This window comes from Amblyraja radiata, chromosome 1 (genome assembly GCF_010909765.2).
Source record: "Amblyraja radiata isolate CabotCenter1 chromosome 1, sAmbRad1.1.pri, whole genome shotgun sequence".
In the NCBI taxonomy this organism is placed as follows: domain Eukaryota; kingdom Metazoa; phylum Chordata; class Chondrichthyes; order Rajiformes; family Rajidae; genus Amblyraja; species Amblyraja radiata.
In genome coordinates this window covers 133,276,138-133,292,880 of record NC_045956.1, presented here as the reverse complement: position 1 = coordinate 133,292,880, position 16,743 = coordinate 133,276,138, and the positions used below count along the sequence as shown (strand labels likewise).

Sequence of the window (16,743 nt, the reverse complement as noted above, 5' to 3'; positions counted from 1 at the left end):
TTAAAATGTAATGGATTGCAAAATTGAAATCAGTGATAAATCCTCTTTTTAAGGACATTTTGAATACCTGATCTCTTAATATTAATACTTGTAAAATACCTATTGCATTTTTTACCACAGTAAATGATATAATGCCTTGAATGCCATTTATTTTAAGTTAGAGGTCATAGTTTTATTTATGATTTGACATAACTAAAACATATTGAAAAACCCCCAATTTCTTACTATATAGGTACTCTGACTGTGTGTGGAAGGTCTTAGTTTTAGTTTGCTTTATGTGAAGGTGACTATGTGGGAGTTTTGTCTTTGGTCTGCTATGCATAGTATTAATGCTGCGTCTGGTTTTATGTGTTGTCATTGTTCTTTGGTATGTGGCGTTTTGAATATAGTGAAATATATGTCCTAAAGAAACTATAACACAAGAAATTGTATATTAAAGTTAATGTATATGCAAAACAGATAGCATGATTTAAAATGTATAATGAAATACAAAAATAACTGCATATCGAGAAAAATCTGAGAATAAAATAGAAAATACTAGAAATATCCAACAGGTTGGCTAGCAGCTGTGGACAGAGAAATATAGTTCATGTTTCAGACCCATAACCTTTCTGCTGAAGTAGGAAATTGTAGAAAATAGGCATGTTTAAACTTGGAGAGAAAATAGTGGGATGGAGAGAACATAAGGAGATGGAATGGAGACTAAGAGAAGACAGGTGACATAGATTGGGGTTGACAAGGAGAGCAAATTGAAGGCTAGTTAGGGGTATATAAACTGGCTGGAGAAGAAGGCCCATCTGGCTATTATTCCATGAAACAAAATAAACAGTGAAAGACAAGAGCCCTGATTTTTCTGTCAGTGTTGAAGTGAAATCACCTGACACATTAATCTCCTCACAAAGATTAACATTGTGTAGATTTCCCCTTTTCAAAAGTAGACAAAAAATGCTGGAGAAACTCAGCAGGTGAGGCAGCATCCATGGAGAGAAAGGGCTATCTAAAATTAGCAAGAGCTATCTAAAATTAGAGAAGTCAATGTTCATACCGCTGGGGTGCAGACTACTCAAGCGAAATATCAGGCGCGGTTCCTCCAATTTGCACTGGGCCTCACCCTGACAATGGAGGAGGCCCAGGACAGAAAGGTCAGATTGGGAATGGGAGGGGGAGTTGAATTGCTGGGCCACCGGGAGATCAGGTTGGTTAAGACGAACTGAGCGGAGGTGTTCCCTTTTCAATTTAGTTTGCAGTTAAATGCAAGCAGCAGGGACATCGGTCTTCTGGTACAGTCTAAGCTGCAGGTTTCCAGAAGCAATAGTCACCAAACCAAAATAAATATAGGGCCATCAAAATTTTATTAAGTTAGAAACTGAAATAGAAATGTGAGTGAAATAAAATAAATTTGTATGCTTTTAAAAACATTTGAATTTATTTATGTCAATCTCAGGGAATATCAATTAACACATGGAATGTATGGTTTTAGGGCCAGCAATTATGAGTTATTGAGCTGTTAAATATAATTCAAAAATGTTAATTTTGTTCAATGATTTTTGCAGAGAACTATGTAAAGAGTTAGTCAGATCAAATCACTGATAATGTCTTGATCTCCACAAATATTCCAACAATTGCAGAACATAGCTCTTTATATCCACCTTCAGAAAAGCAAGTGAGGATTGGACTATCTTTACCAGTACTGCCCACAACCTTAGAAACAACAAAACAAAGTAATTGCATTGATGAAGACTTCCTTAGTAAGGGGGGACAAGATTTCTCTTGCAGTAACTTCTGAATGTTCACGATTAACCGTACATTTGTATATACCAGAAATTGCTCTGTGCTTTGCAGAGTGAAGTAAAATATGTGCTGACCATTTCATTATCATTACAACTGCAGTATTTGCAGGTGATTAATTTTGCTATTGATACAGAAAGCAATCAAAATCCTGTCTTTTTGATACATTCACAGCATGTTGATCTTTACAAGCTTGTGTCGATGAAAATAATTTCTCATCAATCAGAAATACTTTGAACTAGGATATAATTGGATAAAGTGTCAAAAAGTCTGACATTCAGTTCCACATTCCTGCTATCTGTTAGGCCATATACATGCATGCTTGTTACAATTACTCTGAATTAGCTGCTGAACTTGTCGTTTATCTTCTATAGTCCGACAGGAAGTAGCAGATATGGTTCATCAGGAAATCTCAGCCAAGGCAGTTCTCAGCTCAGTGAACTTGATCACGATAACGAAAACATACATGAGTCTGGAGTGGATGATGGGCGAGATCAAGAATCATATCACTCTCACCATAGTTCGGGTACACAAGAATGGTACAATGAAGCTGATAGAGAACCGGGACATTTGAATGAAAACGTGATAGATGAGCATGATGAAAATTCCAAAAAAGTGAATGGAATTGCACTTGAATCGCCTCTCCCTAGTGTTTACCCCGAGCTGGAGTTGATTGCAAAACCGCATGATGGGTGAGTACTACTTTCATTACAATTAGTGTTTGAGTGCATACACTCTTTTTAATCTGGCTTCAAGATTTACCTTGGGAGCTAATGCTTTCAACTTGTTATAGATGTATTTGGTTTGGCACTTTATTGAAAATGTATCATCATTTTCACTTGCTTCGTGAACAAAGATCTCAAAAAGTGTCAAATCAATATAAATGAGGTTGCTCTCTCAGTGTAAACAATTTCTTGAAGGATTTCAGATCTTTTTATTCACACCACATAACATATTTTAGCCTTTGGCTGGTTGGAGTACCATGAAACTTTAGCATGATTTCTGTCTATTCCAAAGGAAACTCATTGACTTGAAGCATTAATTGTATTTTTTTACTGATCTTCTGCCATTTTAAGGATTTTTAAATTTTAGTTCTAATTTTTATCCTCTTGATTTGCTATTATTATTTTGTGGATCTATTTAAATTACCATTATTCCAAGTTTGCTTATCAGCTTTCATAAATATTATTAATGTTATCAATCAAAATGTTTAATTATATTTTTAAATTCCAATCTGAAATCATAGATGATAAAACAGTACAGCACAGGAACAGGCCCTTTGGCCCACAATGTCTATGCCGAACATGGTGCCAAGTTAAGCTAATTTCTTCTGCCTCTGTATCAGCCTAGCATGAGGGACTTGATCAAATGCCTTACTGAAATCCACGTGGACAAAATCCACTGTCCTACTCTCAGTAATCATCTTACCTCCACAAAACACTTGATGAAATTCATAAAAACGTGACCTACCAAGGACAAGGCTAGCTATGCTGACTGTCCCTAAGTAACCCGATCTCTTCCAAATCCTATTCTGAAGAATCCTCTCCAATAGCTTCCCTACCATTGATATGAGGTTTACCGGCTTATAATTTCCTGGATTCATCCCTTCTTGAAAAAGGGAACAACATTGGCATCACTCCAGTCCTCCTGAACTTCACTAGTGGTTACACATGGTAAAAAGGTCTCCATCGAAACCCCCTGCAGTCTCCTCTCTCTCAATAACCTGGGATACATCCCATCAGGCCTCCACCTTTGTGCTCATGAAGAGCTCCAACATCACCTCCTTCTTGACCTTAAACTGCCCTAACATATTAGTATTGCCCACATCGATTTCACCATCCTCCAAATAAACATAGCAAACAAAACTTGCTGAATCTGTGTAGAATTTCAGAAAAGCTTAGAAATATAAATTAAATGTATAAGAAAAGGCCACATGCCCCTTTGCCGCAATCTGGCATATGATAAAATCTTGGTTGATATCCTGCTCCAACTTCACTTTTCCAATCTATTTGCATATCCCTTGCTTCCTCTTGATTCCAGAGGTTTAATAATGTCATCTTTAAATGTATTTAGTGACTAATTATCCATTGCATTTAGGGATGGTAATGCAATTATCTATTATCACAGATATTCACAACCTTTTGACTTCAGTCATGGATTTCTAGCCATTATTTGCAGACAATACTGTCTAGTTTCTGGCCAAGGGGACCAAGTTGTCAAACCCATTCAGAATCGTATGTTTCAGTGTTTTCATTCATTCACTTCTAAACTGCAGGGAATATAGACTAACCTGTTCAATCAATTTGCATAAAGCAGTTCCCCGATTTTAATCCAATAACTCTTTGTTGCTTTGCCTCCAAGCCAATTGCATAATTTCGCAGTAGATGAAATCTTTTTCCAAAAACCTTCTGCAAATGTAGGTTTTCTTTACTTTTGTGTTTCAATCCCTTTGCATAAATGTAAATATATCACATCTTCTCAATTGTTTTATCTGAGGGCAGGGCTGTGAATATGTTTACATGGACTTTAGTAAGCCCTTTGACAAGGTCTGAATTTGTGGTGCAAATGGATAAAAGACATGGGATTCAAGGTGAGATAGCAAATTAGAACCAGAAATGGATTGGTATTATGAAGTATTGGAGGATTGTTTTTCAGGTTGGAGACCTAGTGGATGTAACCTATGGTGTGCCACAGAGATCGGTGCTAGGTGTTTTATTTTTCATCAAACATATTAATGGAAATCAAGTGAAGTGAATGGAAAACTTAATTAATGAGTCCAAAAAGATAGGCATGGCATTTTGGTCACGTGAGGCAGGAAATGGAGGATGCTTCTTATACCTCATTCACAGGAACTGGCCACAAATGGAAGGCATCAAGCTCCATTTGGAGATTTAAGATCTACCCGGAAGTGTGGGTGTGGCTCAGTCTCTGCAAGATGGGGGAGGGAGAGGTCACGACTCTGTCTGAGCTGTGAATCAACTGAACACACTGAATGTCTACTGACCTGTGAGTGTGGTGTTTATGTGGTGTTTTGTGTGGTTTTATGGTGGTTTTATGGTGGGTTCACCCTGCTTGAAATGGTATGAAACTGCATTTGAATGTGGTGGCCTTGCACCTTGCTTGAAATGGTATGAAACTGCATTTGAATGTGGTGGCCTTGCACCTTGCTTGAAATGGGATGAAACTGCACTTGAATTTGGTGGCCTTGCACCCTGCTTGAAGTGATATGAAACTGAACTTGAATTTGGTGGCCTTTGCACCCTGCTTGAAGTGCTATGAACCTGCACTTGAATTTGGGTTGTCTTGCACCCTGCTTGAAGTGGTATGAAACTGCACTTGAATTTGGTGGCCTTGCACCCTGCTTGAAATGGAATTTCAAGGAAAAGCTGTGAGTCAACTGTCAGCCCACCAGCCGTGAGTGAGTTGCCAGCACATCAGGCTTGAGTGACTGAGCTGCCACCCCAATAATCCATTTGGCCCACAATCCCTCTTGGAAACCAGTCCCTTAAGCCCACAACACCCATACTAGCGCTCCAGAAAGCCCCCCCCCCCACCCACTGGCCACCAATATTGGAATTAGTGGAGAGGTGGAATATTGCATTGGGGGGACCAGCCCTCCCGTGTGAACATGGGACCCAACGGGTCCCACTCAGTCTAGTTATGTATATAAATCTACTGTGCCAAAAACGGCAAAAGTTTCAGTGACCCATTTTTCATCATTTTCTGAGAGTTGAGTAATTTGCCTGTTATATTGTGGAAATCTGTCTTCTTCACAATGTAGCACATGGCTTTCTTATATTTTTATATTTCATGCACTTCTATCATGAAGATCTGTATTTCTTGGTATTGTTTTGAATGTCTACATTTATATAACAGGATGTGCTGGAAATTCTCAGATTTTCAGAATTTCTAGTATGTGATTTAGAAGTAATTATTTTTCAATGTTAGCACTACTGTTTTTTTATGTCAGATATACCATAATCATGACAATCTTCAGCAATAGGGATGAATATAACAATAGTAATTATGTTTAAAGGAAAGTTATCATTATCTCCTTCACAAGGGGCATCTTGTGGAATTGCTGCCTTAGTGTGAATTCCATCTATCTAGAGACACAGATCCTTACTATTTGCATTTTCAAAGAGAAAGGCTCTATTATTATACATGATTAGGGATAGTCAGCATGGCTTTGTTTGTGGGAGATCACGTTTCATACGTTTGATCAATTTTTTTGTGGAGGTGATCAAGATGAGGGCAGGGCTGTGAATATGTCTACATGGACTTTCGTAAACCCTTTGACAAGGTCTGAATTTGTGGTGCAAATGGATAAAAGACATGGGATTCAAGGTGAGATAGCAAATTAGAACCAAAATGGATTGGTATTATGAAGTAATAGAGGATTGTTTTTCAGGTTGGAGACCTAGTGGATGTAACCTATGGTGTGCCACAGGGATCGGTGCTAGGTGTTTTATTTTTCATCATACATATTAATGGAAATCAAGTGAAGTGAATGGAAAACTTAATTAATGAGTCCAAAAAGATAGGCATGGCATTTTGGTCACGTGAGGCAGGAAATGGAGGATGCTTCTTATATCTGGGATAACCTCATTCACAGGAACTGGCCACAAATAGAAGGCATCAAGCTCCATTTGGAGATGTAAGATCGACTGATGGCACCGAGTGCATTCATGAGGGGAGAGATACAGTGATAATAGTTTTTGGAGGCAGAAGTATGCAATTTAACCATCTGCATGTAGAGAGGGTGAATGGGGGAAATTACCACTTTCAGAAATTTCTCAGCCATTTTCCCAACAATTGATAATATTATTTAAAGTAAAATAGTGTGTTTTTTCTTTTAAAAGAAAAATATATACTTACTTAAAAATGAATTTAATTAGCTAAACTGTCCTTATTTAAGGTATTTCCCCATGGCATAGGTCTTTAAGAGATTACTGAGAAGATTATTTTTCTGGCATGCATTCTGTGAAAGGGAGAGAATGATGCTCAAGAAGAAGAACCATTTAGAATGTTGCCTCACATGGAAGCCAAGAAAGGAAATTTATAGGATCAGCATTTTAGTGTGGGGTTAAAGGGGCAGACAGACTAGATAATTTGTATGATGTGAGTCGTACAGGAGAATCTGTTCTTGATAATAAGAAGGAAAGGGAACAACAGTCATTTAAATTAATGGTCTCTATCCTGTTGGGAGAACCCATAGACTAGATATCTGTTAAATCTGAGCATATAAGGACCAGAAATGGTATAAGTTCTTAGAGGACGGTTTGAGGAAAAATAGCGAATTTTACTTTTTTCATGCGCTACGCATTCGGTGAAATAAACTAACCATTAAAACACATTATCTGTCCTATTGTCTTACTGCTGTTTATGGGCCTGACTATATGCAAATTAACTAGTGCAATTTCCTACTAATCAACAATTACTATGCTTCACATATAGTGGATGCAAACCTATAATCAGTCTTTGCTGAAAATAGACAATCACCAAGTGGCCCTTTCATCTGTGCTTTATATCGTTTGTATATCATTTACCAGTATTGCAGAGTTTATTACAGTTGTTTCATAAAGTATATTTGTTTTTCAGTTATAATGATGAAGATAACATTCCTTTATTTCCTCCTGCTCGGGCACGTTGGATTCGAGCCATTAACAAAGTTCGATTGCAGATCCAAGAGGTAGGACTATAGTTTGAGTTCTTCTCACTGTTTCTATTTCCAAATGCAGAACATATATTTGATTAATTTCATATTGGCGACTATCAATAATTATTTCTTATTGTATTATTCATTTAATGACATCGATGATCCATATTGGTGGATACACATGAAGTGAAATGCACAGAACTAGACTTTAAGAATATAAAACAGGAGCCAGAGTAGATATTATTTAGCTAATTAAGCTATCTGTTGAATTCAGTGACATGTTGAATTGCTGTATCATTTTTCCGTCATAGTTGTACAGCATAGAAACAGTCCCATCGGCTCACCATGCCCATACCAACTGTCAGGCCTACCTATACAAATTCCATTTGCCTATGTAATTCCATATCATCTCCTTACTCTGCTCTTTGAAGTGTGTGTCATAATGCTCCTAAAACTGTCCCTGCCAGTACCACCTTCTCTTGCAGTTCATTTCAGATACCAACCAATCTTTGTTGGAAAAATTTGCCCTCAGATTCCCTTTACTCCTTCTCCCTCTCACCCTAAGCCTATGGTTTTTTTTTGTTTTAGACACCCCTACCATAGGAAACAGACACAAGGAATAGTATCCATGTCTCTCACCATTTATCATATCTCTGAGTCTCCTTCACTCCAGGGAAACAGACCTAGCTGATCCAATCTCTCTTGATAACTCATGTCCTCCAATCCATGCAATATCCATGTGAATGTTTTCTGTACTTTCTCTAGCTTAATAATGTTGTTCCTTTTTGTGTGGCAACCAGAACTACACACAGTAGTTCAAGTGCACTAACATGACGTTTGGACTCTTGTACTCATTACCTTGACAGATGAAAGCAAACATGCCATCCACCCTTCTCACCATCCTGTTTACCTGTGCTCCAGTTTTCAGGGAACAAGTTGTACTCCAATGTGTCTCAGTTCAATAACGTTTCCCAGAGCCTTGCCATTCCCTCTGTATGTCTCACCCTGGTTTAACTTCCCAAAATGCATCAGTTCACTCTGGGCCGAGTTAAATTCCATCTACCATTCCCTTGCCACTTTCACAATTAATTTATATCCTGTAGTAACTTTAGACAATCTTCATCATTATCAATTACACCCTAAACAAAGACACAAAGTGCTGGAGTAACTCAGCAGGTCAAACAACATTGCTGGAGACGTGGATAGGTAATGTTTTTGGTCAGGATGGGGAAAAAGGGTCCTGACCCAAAAGGGTACTGGTCCTGTCACCATCTATGTTTGCCAGAGATGCTGCCTGACCTGCTGAGTTACTCCAGCAATTTGTGTCTTTTTTTTGTAAAACAACATCTGCAGTTCTTTGTTTTCATTATACCATACATTTCGGTATCTTCTACGTCTAATCATGCCACCTGCATTTTCATTTAAATCATTTATATATGTGACAAGTAAATCCCTTCAGCCAAATCCTTTGTTATATTAATATGCTCCAGGATATTACCGTTACTTCCCCTGATCTTCTCCATGTTCTTCTCCAGGTATATAGACATAAGAACTATTCATTTCAGATATTGCCCATTTTCACACTGATCACCACACTGATGAGGAAGAAGTTGAGGTCAAAATGTCAAATTCTTAAAGTAGTTTATTTACTTATTACACGTATTTTCACTTACATTCCATATTTTCTGTACTACTGATGCATTAACCGCATCAGAACATTATAGCGGAGTGCAAAAGAAGGTTGGTTGGGTCTCTTGCTGTTTGTGAAGTAATACAGTCAATCTCACACCCCTTTTGCCCATAGCCCTTTTGAAAGTCATAATTGAATCTACATTCATCACTTTTTAGGCAGTGCATTCCAAATGCATTAAAAAATGCTTTTCTTCAATTTTACCTGTATTCTTTGCATCCCTGACCTTGTATCAGGTAGACAAAAATGCTGGAGAAACTCAGCGGGTGAGGCAGCATCTATGGAGCAAAGCAATAGGTGACATTTCAGGTCGAGCCCCTTCTTCAGACTTGATCAGAATAGTTTCTCATCTAAACCTCAAGATTTTGTACACCTCTATCAATTCTCCTCTCAAATCCCTCTACTCCAAGAGGAACAACTTATTTTCTTATTTAGATCTTAACTAATATCTGTTGGCTTTGGAATAATTATTGTAAATGACTGCTGGAGAGCATGTTGGTGTTTCATTCCATATTTTATTTATTTTCACAGATCACTATGATTTTTTAAATATGTCAATATGTTTTGTTTGAAACCTTGTCTCCATACATCACGATAGCCTATCAGGATTTGCTATCCTGTAGTTATAATAAAATCATACAGTATGCTATAATTATATTTTTAAGAAGCTTAACCAAGTGGTGTAGATGGAAGAGAAAAATTCTGGCATATTGTAGTGAATTCTATTGTACTACTGTGCTTCTATTCACATTTCTTCCTAAAACTAGACAGGCTTGACAGCTTAATTGTATTGTCCTTTAGAATTTCATTGTTATCCAGCACAGTCAGTGCTTTCAGATAAACTGTAGTGCTTAGAGCAAGCGGCAAATTTAAGACAAGAGTTGACAGTGTTCATCCCATGATCAGGCATTTCAAGTTGAGATAGAAGGGAGCCAGCTGTTAGTAAAGTTCCACGTTTGAAAGGTTTGGTGGGAGGCAATGGTGAGAAGGAATAAAGTAGCTCAAATCTGTCATGTTGAGTGGCTGATAACCCATGCAAGTCCTGGCCCTCAGGCTGACATGGGCTGTCAAAACTGTTCGTGTAGCTGAGGTCATTGAATATTTTTGCGATGACTTTTGACATTCACAACATGTAGTAACATTTGGGACATTGAAAAAATAAGAATGCGACAAAAAAAAATGTACATTTAGCCTTGAAGAAAGACACAAAATCCTGGAGTAGCTCAGCGGGACAGGCAGCATCTCTGGAGAGAAGGAATGGGTGACGTTTCGGGTCGAGGCCTTTCTTCAGACTGAGAGTCAGGGGAGAGGGAGATTATAGATATGGAAGGGTAAGATGTGAAAACTAGAGATATGGAAGACATTTAGCTGTAATGTTTAGAAAGCTAAAGGAAAGTTAAAATAATTAAAAGTAACATGATAATTAGATTTTACTCCCAGGACCCAGTGTCTGCCATTCATTTAGATAAGACTGATTGCCATGCTTGTGCCAAAGCTGACTTGGTGTAGGCTCAGTGGACTGATCTACAACCCTGAGAGCTGGAAATTGTGTAGTAGTTAGCACAGCTCCATTGGACTCCATGAGGTATCAGCATAGGTGCAGCTGGCTGTACGGGCAAAGTTTAGATTAGATTAGAGATACAGCTTGAAACAGGTCCATCAGGCCACTGAGTCAATGCTGACCAGACCATTTCGAGGTTATTTCACTTTCACATCCACCCCTTGCACAGTAAGGGCAATATACAGGGGACAAATACCTTCAAACCCACATGTCTTTGGGATGTGGGAGGAAACCAGAGCACGCCGAGGAAACACATGCAGTCATAGGGAGAACATGCAAACTCCACACAGACAGCACCCAATGTCAGGATAAACCCTGGTCTCTGGCTGTTCTTCCAGCAGCGCCATTGCGAATGTTGTTTATGACTGGAGATTTAGGCCAACACCAAAGTTCGGACTTCCAAACCAAAGTGCTCACACCCCATAATTAACGCTTTGAAGATCTGCACCATTATTCCCAGAGATCCATAAGGGTACTTGGCAATTAAATTGAAAAATCGCAGTCTGAGCAATAAAGGGGAACAATACATTTTCATAAATGGTAATACACATATTCAGTAAAAGGTCATAATCTAGGAGACAGATTGTTTTCAGGTGTGGATAACATTTCTAATTTGAGTTTAGCAAGGCAAATTATCCATGGAAAAGCAATTATTTGGCCACCTAATTAAATTACATTTTTCCTTTTGAAATGGAAGGAGGTAATTTAATTTCCTTAAGTGTATGCCTGCTCACAGAGAAATCCCATCCCCTCACAAAGTTTCCCTGTAAATTATTCTTTTACAGGTATTAGGACCTCTCAGATCCTCCCACAAAGAAGGCATGGGGAACTGTGAGATCAGTGTGAAGAATACTAATTTGCAAGGGCTGATTGAGATAAAGAAGAGAGGGAGATAAATCCCCAGGCCTGAGGGGATCTATGTCAGGTTATTAAGAGAAGTAAGTGAGGACATTGCAGGATCCATGATAAAGATTCTTCCAAACTCTTTAGCCTCAGGCAACGTGCTGGAAGACTGGGGAGTAGCCACAGTTGTTCCTATGTTTAAAAAGGGAAGTGGAGATAATCCAGGGAGTTATTGGCTGGTGAGTCATATGTCAGTTGTAGGGAAGCTATTGGAGAGCATTCTTCAGGTTAGGGTTTACTTGCATTTGGAATTAGGGACAGTCGAGTGGCAAGTCATGCCTTGATAACTTACTTAAGGTTTTTGAGGAGGTACAAAGGTGATCGATGCGGGTCAAGGGTGGATGTTGGGCACATAGATTTTAGTAAGGCATTTGCCTTACCCCATGGCAAACTGATCCAGAAGATTAAGATGCATGGGATTAATGGTGGTTTAGTTGTATGGAATCAGAACTGGTTCTAAATAGATGACAGTGGCTTGTGGTGGAAGGGCTTTATTGTGACTGAAAGTTTGCAATCAGGGATCCATGCTTGAATCAATGTTGTTTGTGATATATACAAATGACTTGGATTTATATGTAGATGGGTTCATTAGTACGTTAGCAGTATATACCAAGACAGTGATAGTAACAAAGGCTGTAAAGTCTGTAGCAGAATATAGATCATACAGAAATGGGCAGAGAAGTGGCTGATTGAGTTTAAGTGTAGGGTTTTGCACTTTTACAGTGTAAGGGGAAGATATATGGTTGATGAAGGATAGCTAATGAAATCCCACTTTTTAAGAAAAGCAGGAGAAAGAAAACGTGGAATTATAGACCAGTTAGCCTGACATCGGTGGTGGGGAAGATGCTGGAGTCAATTGTAAAAGATGAAATAGCAGCACATTTGAATGGGAGTAACAGGATCGGTCGAAGTCAGCATGGATTTACGAAGGGGAAATCATGCTTGACTAATCTTCTGGAATTTCTTGAGGATGTAACTAGGAAAATGGACAAGGGAGACCCAGTAGATGTAGTGTACCAGGGCTTTTAGAAAGCCTTTGATAAGGTCGCAACAAGAGATTATGGGGAAAATTAGAGCACATGGTATTTGGGGTAGGGTACTGACATGGATAGAAAATTGGTTGGCAGACAGGAAACAAAGAGTAGGGATTAACGGGTCCCTTTCAGAATGGCAGGCAGTGACTAGTGGGGTACCGTAAGTCTCAGTACTGGGACCGCAGCTAATTACAATAATTAATGATTTAGATGAAGGGATTAAAAGTAACATTAGCAAATTTGCAGATGACACAAAACTAATGGCAGTGTGAACTGTGAGGCGGATGCTATGAGGATGCAGGGTGACTTGGACAGATTGGGTGAGTGGGCAGATGCAGTTTAATGTGGATAAATGTGAGCTTATCTACTTTGGTGATAAAAACAGGAAGGCAGATTATTATCTGAATGGTGAAAATTTGGGAAAAGGGGAAGCACAACGAGATCTGGGGGTACTTATTCATCAGTCACTGAAAGTAAGCATGCAGATACAGCAGGCAGTGAAGAAAGCTAATAGCATGTTGGCTTTCATAACAAAAGCAGTTGAGTATAGGAGCAAATAGGTCCTTCTGTAATTGTACATGGTCCTGATGAGACCACACCTGGAGTATTGTGTGCAGTTTTGGTCTCCATATTTGAGGAAGGATATTCTTGCTATTGAGGGAGTGCAGCGTAGGTTCACGAGGTTAATTCCCAGGATAGCGGGACTCGTATGTTGAGAGAATGGAGCGACTGGGCTTGTATACATTGGAATTTAGAAGGATGAGTGGGGATCTTATTGAAACATATAAGATTATTAAGGGATTGGACACGCTAGAGGCAGGAACCATGTTCCCAATGACGGGAGTCCAGAACCAGGGGCCACAGTTAAGAATAAGGTGTAGGCCATTTAGAACGGAGATGAGGAAAAACTTTTTCACCCAGAGAGTTGTGAATCTGTGGAATTCTCTGCTTCAGAAGGCAGTGGAGGCCAATTCTCTGGATGCTTTCAAGAGAGTTATATAGAGCTCTGAAAGATAGCGGAGTCAAGGGATATGGGGTGAGGGCAGGAACGGGGTACTGATTGTGGATGATCGGCCATGATCACAGTGAATGGCTGTGTCGGCTCGAAGGGCCGAATAAATAAATATTATTTATTATCTATTGTCTATTGTCTAACAGCATTAATATGCAGAGGGAACATCGGGTTCTGGTGTATAACTCACTGGAAATGGTAACACAACTAGATAGAGTGGTAAAGAAGGCATATGATATGCTTACATTCATTGGTTAGGGCTTTGAATATAACAGTCAGGAAATCATGTTGCAGCTTTATGGGATTTTGGTTTGGCTGCATTTGGAGTATTGCATGCCGTTTTAATTGCCCCATTATATGAACTAATCAGAGGTTTTGTAGAGGGTGCAGAAGAGGTTTGCCAGAATATTGCCTGAATTAGGGAGTATTAGCTCCAAGGGGAGGTTGGGCACATTTGGATTGTTTTCTCTAGAACACCATAGGTTGAGAAGAGACCTGACTAGAAGTAAAAAAGGCATATGCAGGGTTGTCAGTCATAATATTTTGCTTAGTGTGGAAATATCAAAGACTGGAGAGCATAACTTTGTTGAGGGCAAAGTTTAAAGGAGATATGGGAAGACAAGTTTATTTACACAATGAATGGGGTGTGCCATGGATGGTGGTGGATGTGGATACGGTAATGGAATTCAAGAACCTTTAGATAGGCAATGGTTATGCATGGAATGGAGGGATATGGATCATGCATGGGCAATTAAATTAGTTTTTCTTGGCATTCTGCTCGTCACAGGCATTGTGGGGGCAGGACAAAGCTTGGCAAGTTATATGTGTATATAATTAAGTATTTTTTTTATAGGAAGATGATTGGACCGTCAGAGGTGAAAAGACAAGAAGTGTGAGATAAGGATAGAAGAAATAAAGCCAGAGTAAGGAATATAGGTGGAAAATGGGATGGGGGATGGAGGAATGTACGAAATGGGTGTGAATCTCGGTGGGGCACAAGGAAGAGAGGAGGAAAATATGGTGGCAGTTAATTCTGTGTCTTGAATGTACTCAGTAACTGAGCCCCCATAACTCTCCTGGAGAATGAAATTTGAGGATTTATTCCATTAGTGAAGAATTTACATCTCTGCTCTTGAATGGCAAGTCCTTTATATTAAGACTGTGAGTCATGTATCTAAACACCACAGTGAGAGGACACATCAACTTATCATTAACCCAGTCATTGTACATCCAAACAAATCACCTGTCATCACCAGACCTGTACACAGTATTCCAGATGTGGTCTCAGCAGGGGTCTTTATAATTGGATCAAAAGTTTTCATATTCAAATCCTCTTACAATAAAGGCTGACATACTGTTCACCCTTACTGTATAATGCTTGCTGAATCTGCATACAACTTTAAGTATTCTTGTATAAAGGACATCCTGGTTCCCACTGAACACCAATGTCACTGACCCTCTCATAATACTCTATCTTTCTCTCTCTTTAATGACAACGGATGTCCTCATTATTTTTCTATATAATATTACATCTGATGTATTCTTCCCCAGTCATTTAATGACTCTTTATTCCCTTCAAAGACTCTCCGTAATGGAAAGCATGGCTGCCTCACTGTGCCAGAGAACCAGTTTCAAATTTGAATTTGGGTGCTGTCTATGTGGAGCTTGCATATTCTCCCTCTGCATGGTTTCTTCCAGGTTCTCCAGTTTTCTCTTACGTCCTAAAGACATGCAGGTTAGATGGTTAGTTGGCAGCTGTTAGCTACCTCTATTGTATAAATGAGTGGTAGAATCCGGGAAAAGTTGATGAGATTGCGGGTTGAATAGAAAAATGGATTGATGATTGATTAGTGTAAATCGGTGGTTGATGGTTGGTGCGAACTTTATGATATATCTCTCTGCGACTATATCATGCACAATGCCCACATTGGCATCTAGCATTGCATTTTTGACAAATGTGGTTATATTACACTGGTTCTAAATTGTTGGTACAGATTGTGAAAGATCTGAGGTCTATACAGTACATGACTGGGCACAACATGAAAATGACCTGTTCCTCCATGTTGTTATCTGTCATTAAACAATCTTCAGTGCACTCTTGGTTGTGGCCCCCAAAGTATTGGAATAACTCAACAGGTCAGGCAGCATCTCTGGAGAATATGGATAGGCAATGTTTTGGGCCACGACACTTCTTCAGACTGATTGTCTTGGGGATGTGGGAGCGGGAGCTAGAGTGTGTCTATTTTGGTAAACCAGCATCTGCAGTTCCGAGTGTCTACATCATGATTTAATTTTGTTCAATATTCATTTGTCTCCGCAAAATCGTTTGAAAGTCCTTTGCCTCTGTTTCTCTGTTCATGGCAGCTGCTTAGTTTGCTATGCGGCAGTATTTTTATTTGATTATTAAATTCAAAAGGAGGGATTTTGCTTCTATGTATTTGGCTATTTCCTGTCTGAACACACTTCATCTTTCCACACACCCGCATCACGTACTTGGGCGGCATGGTTGAGCAATGGTAGAGTTGTTGCATTACAGCGCCAGAGACTCAGGTTCGATCCTGACCTAGGGTGCTGTCTGTGCGGAGTTTGTACGTTCTCCCCGTGACCTGCATGGATTTTCTCCGGGATATCTGGTTTCCTCCCACACTGCAAAGATGTACAGGTTTGTAGGTTAATTGGCTTGGTATAATTGTAAATTGTCCCTAATGTGTGTAGGATAGTGTTAGTGTGTGGGGATCGCTGGTTGGCGTGGACTCGGTGGGCCGAAGGGCCTGTTTCCGTGCTTTATCTCTAAACTCAACTAAAACTAAACTACTGAGCCCCATTGGAATGTTTGTCATGCTCAATTTTTACCAGCTGCTTGTGAGAAAATGCTCATAGTATTAAACTAGATACTTTGCTAATTCCTCTCATCTGGCCTTTCTCACTCATGTATTTTTAATACAGCAGACCAAAGTTTAACACAGATGTGAGAGAAAAGTACGGGGACTTATTGGAACAGGTCTGTTTTGATTACTGATGCAAGTGATCGATTACTGTTTTTATTACTGATACAATGTTGTTTTGATTACTGATGCAACCAATGCAAGACCTGAA

General features: G+C 39.2%; 1 protein-coding gene across 1 annotated transcript in view; it reads left to right on the top strand.

Annotated features, from left to right (window-relative positions):
• The window catches only part of unc13b (unc-13 homolog B), a 404,018-nt gene that overhangs the window by 237,600 nt on the left and 149,675 nt on the right, over nt 1–16,743 (top strand). The window contains exons 11-12 of the mRNA XM_033037251.1: nt 2,163–2,480; nt 7,390–7,480. Coding sequence (XP_032893142.1) covers nt 2,163–2,480; nt 7,390–7,480 — 409 coding nt within the window. The remainder of the gene's footprint in view (nt 1–2,162; nt 2,481–7,389; nt 7,481–16,743) is intronic.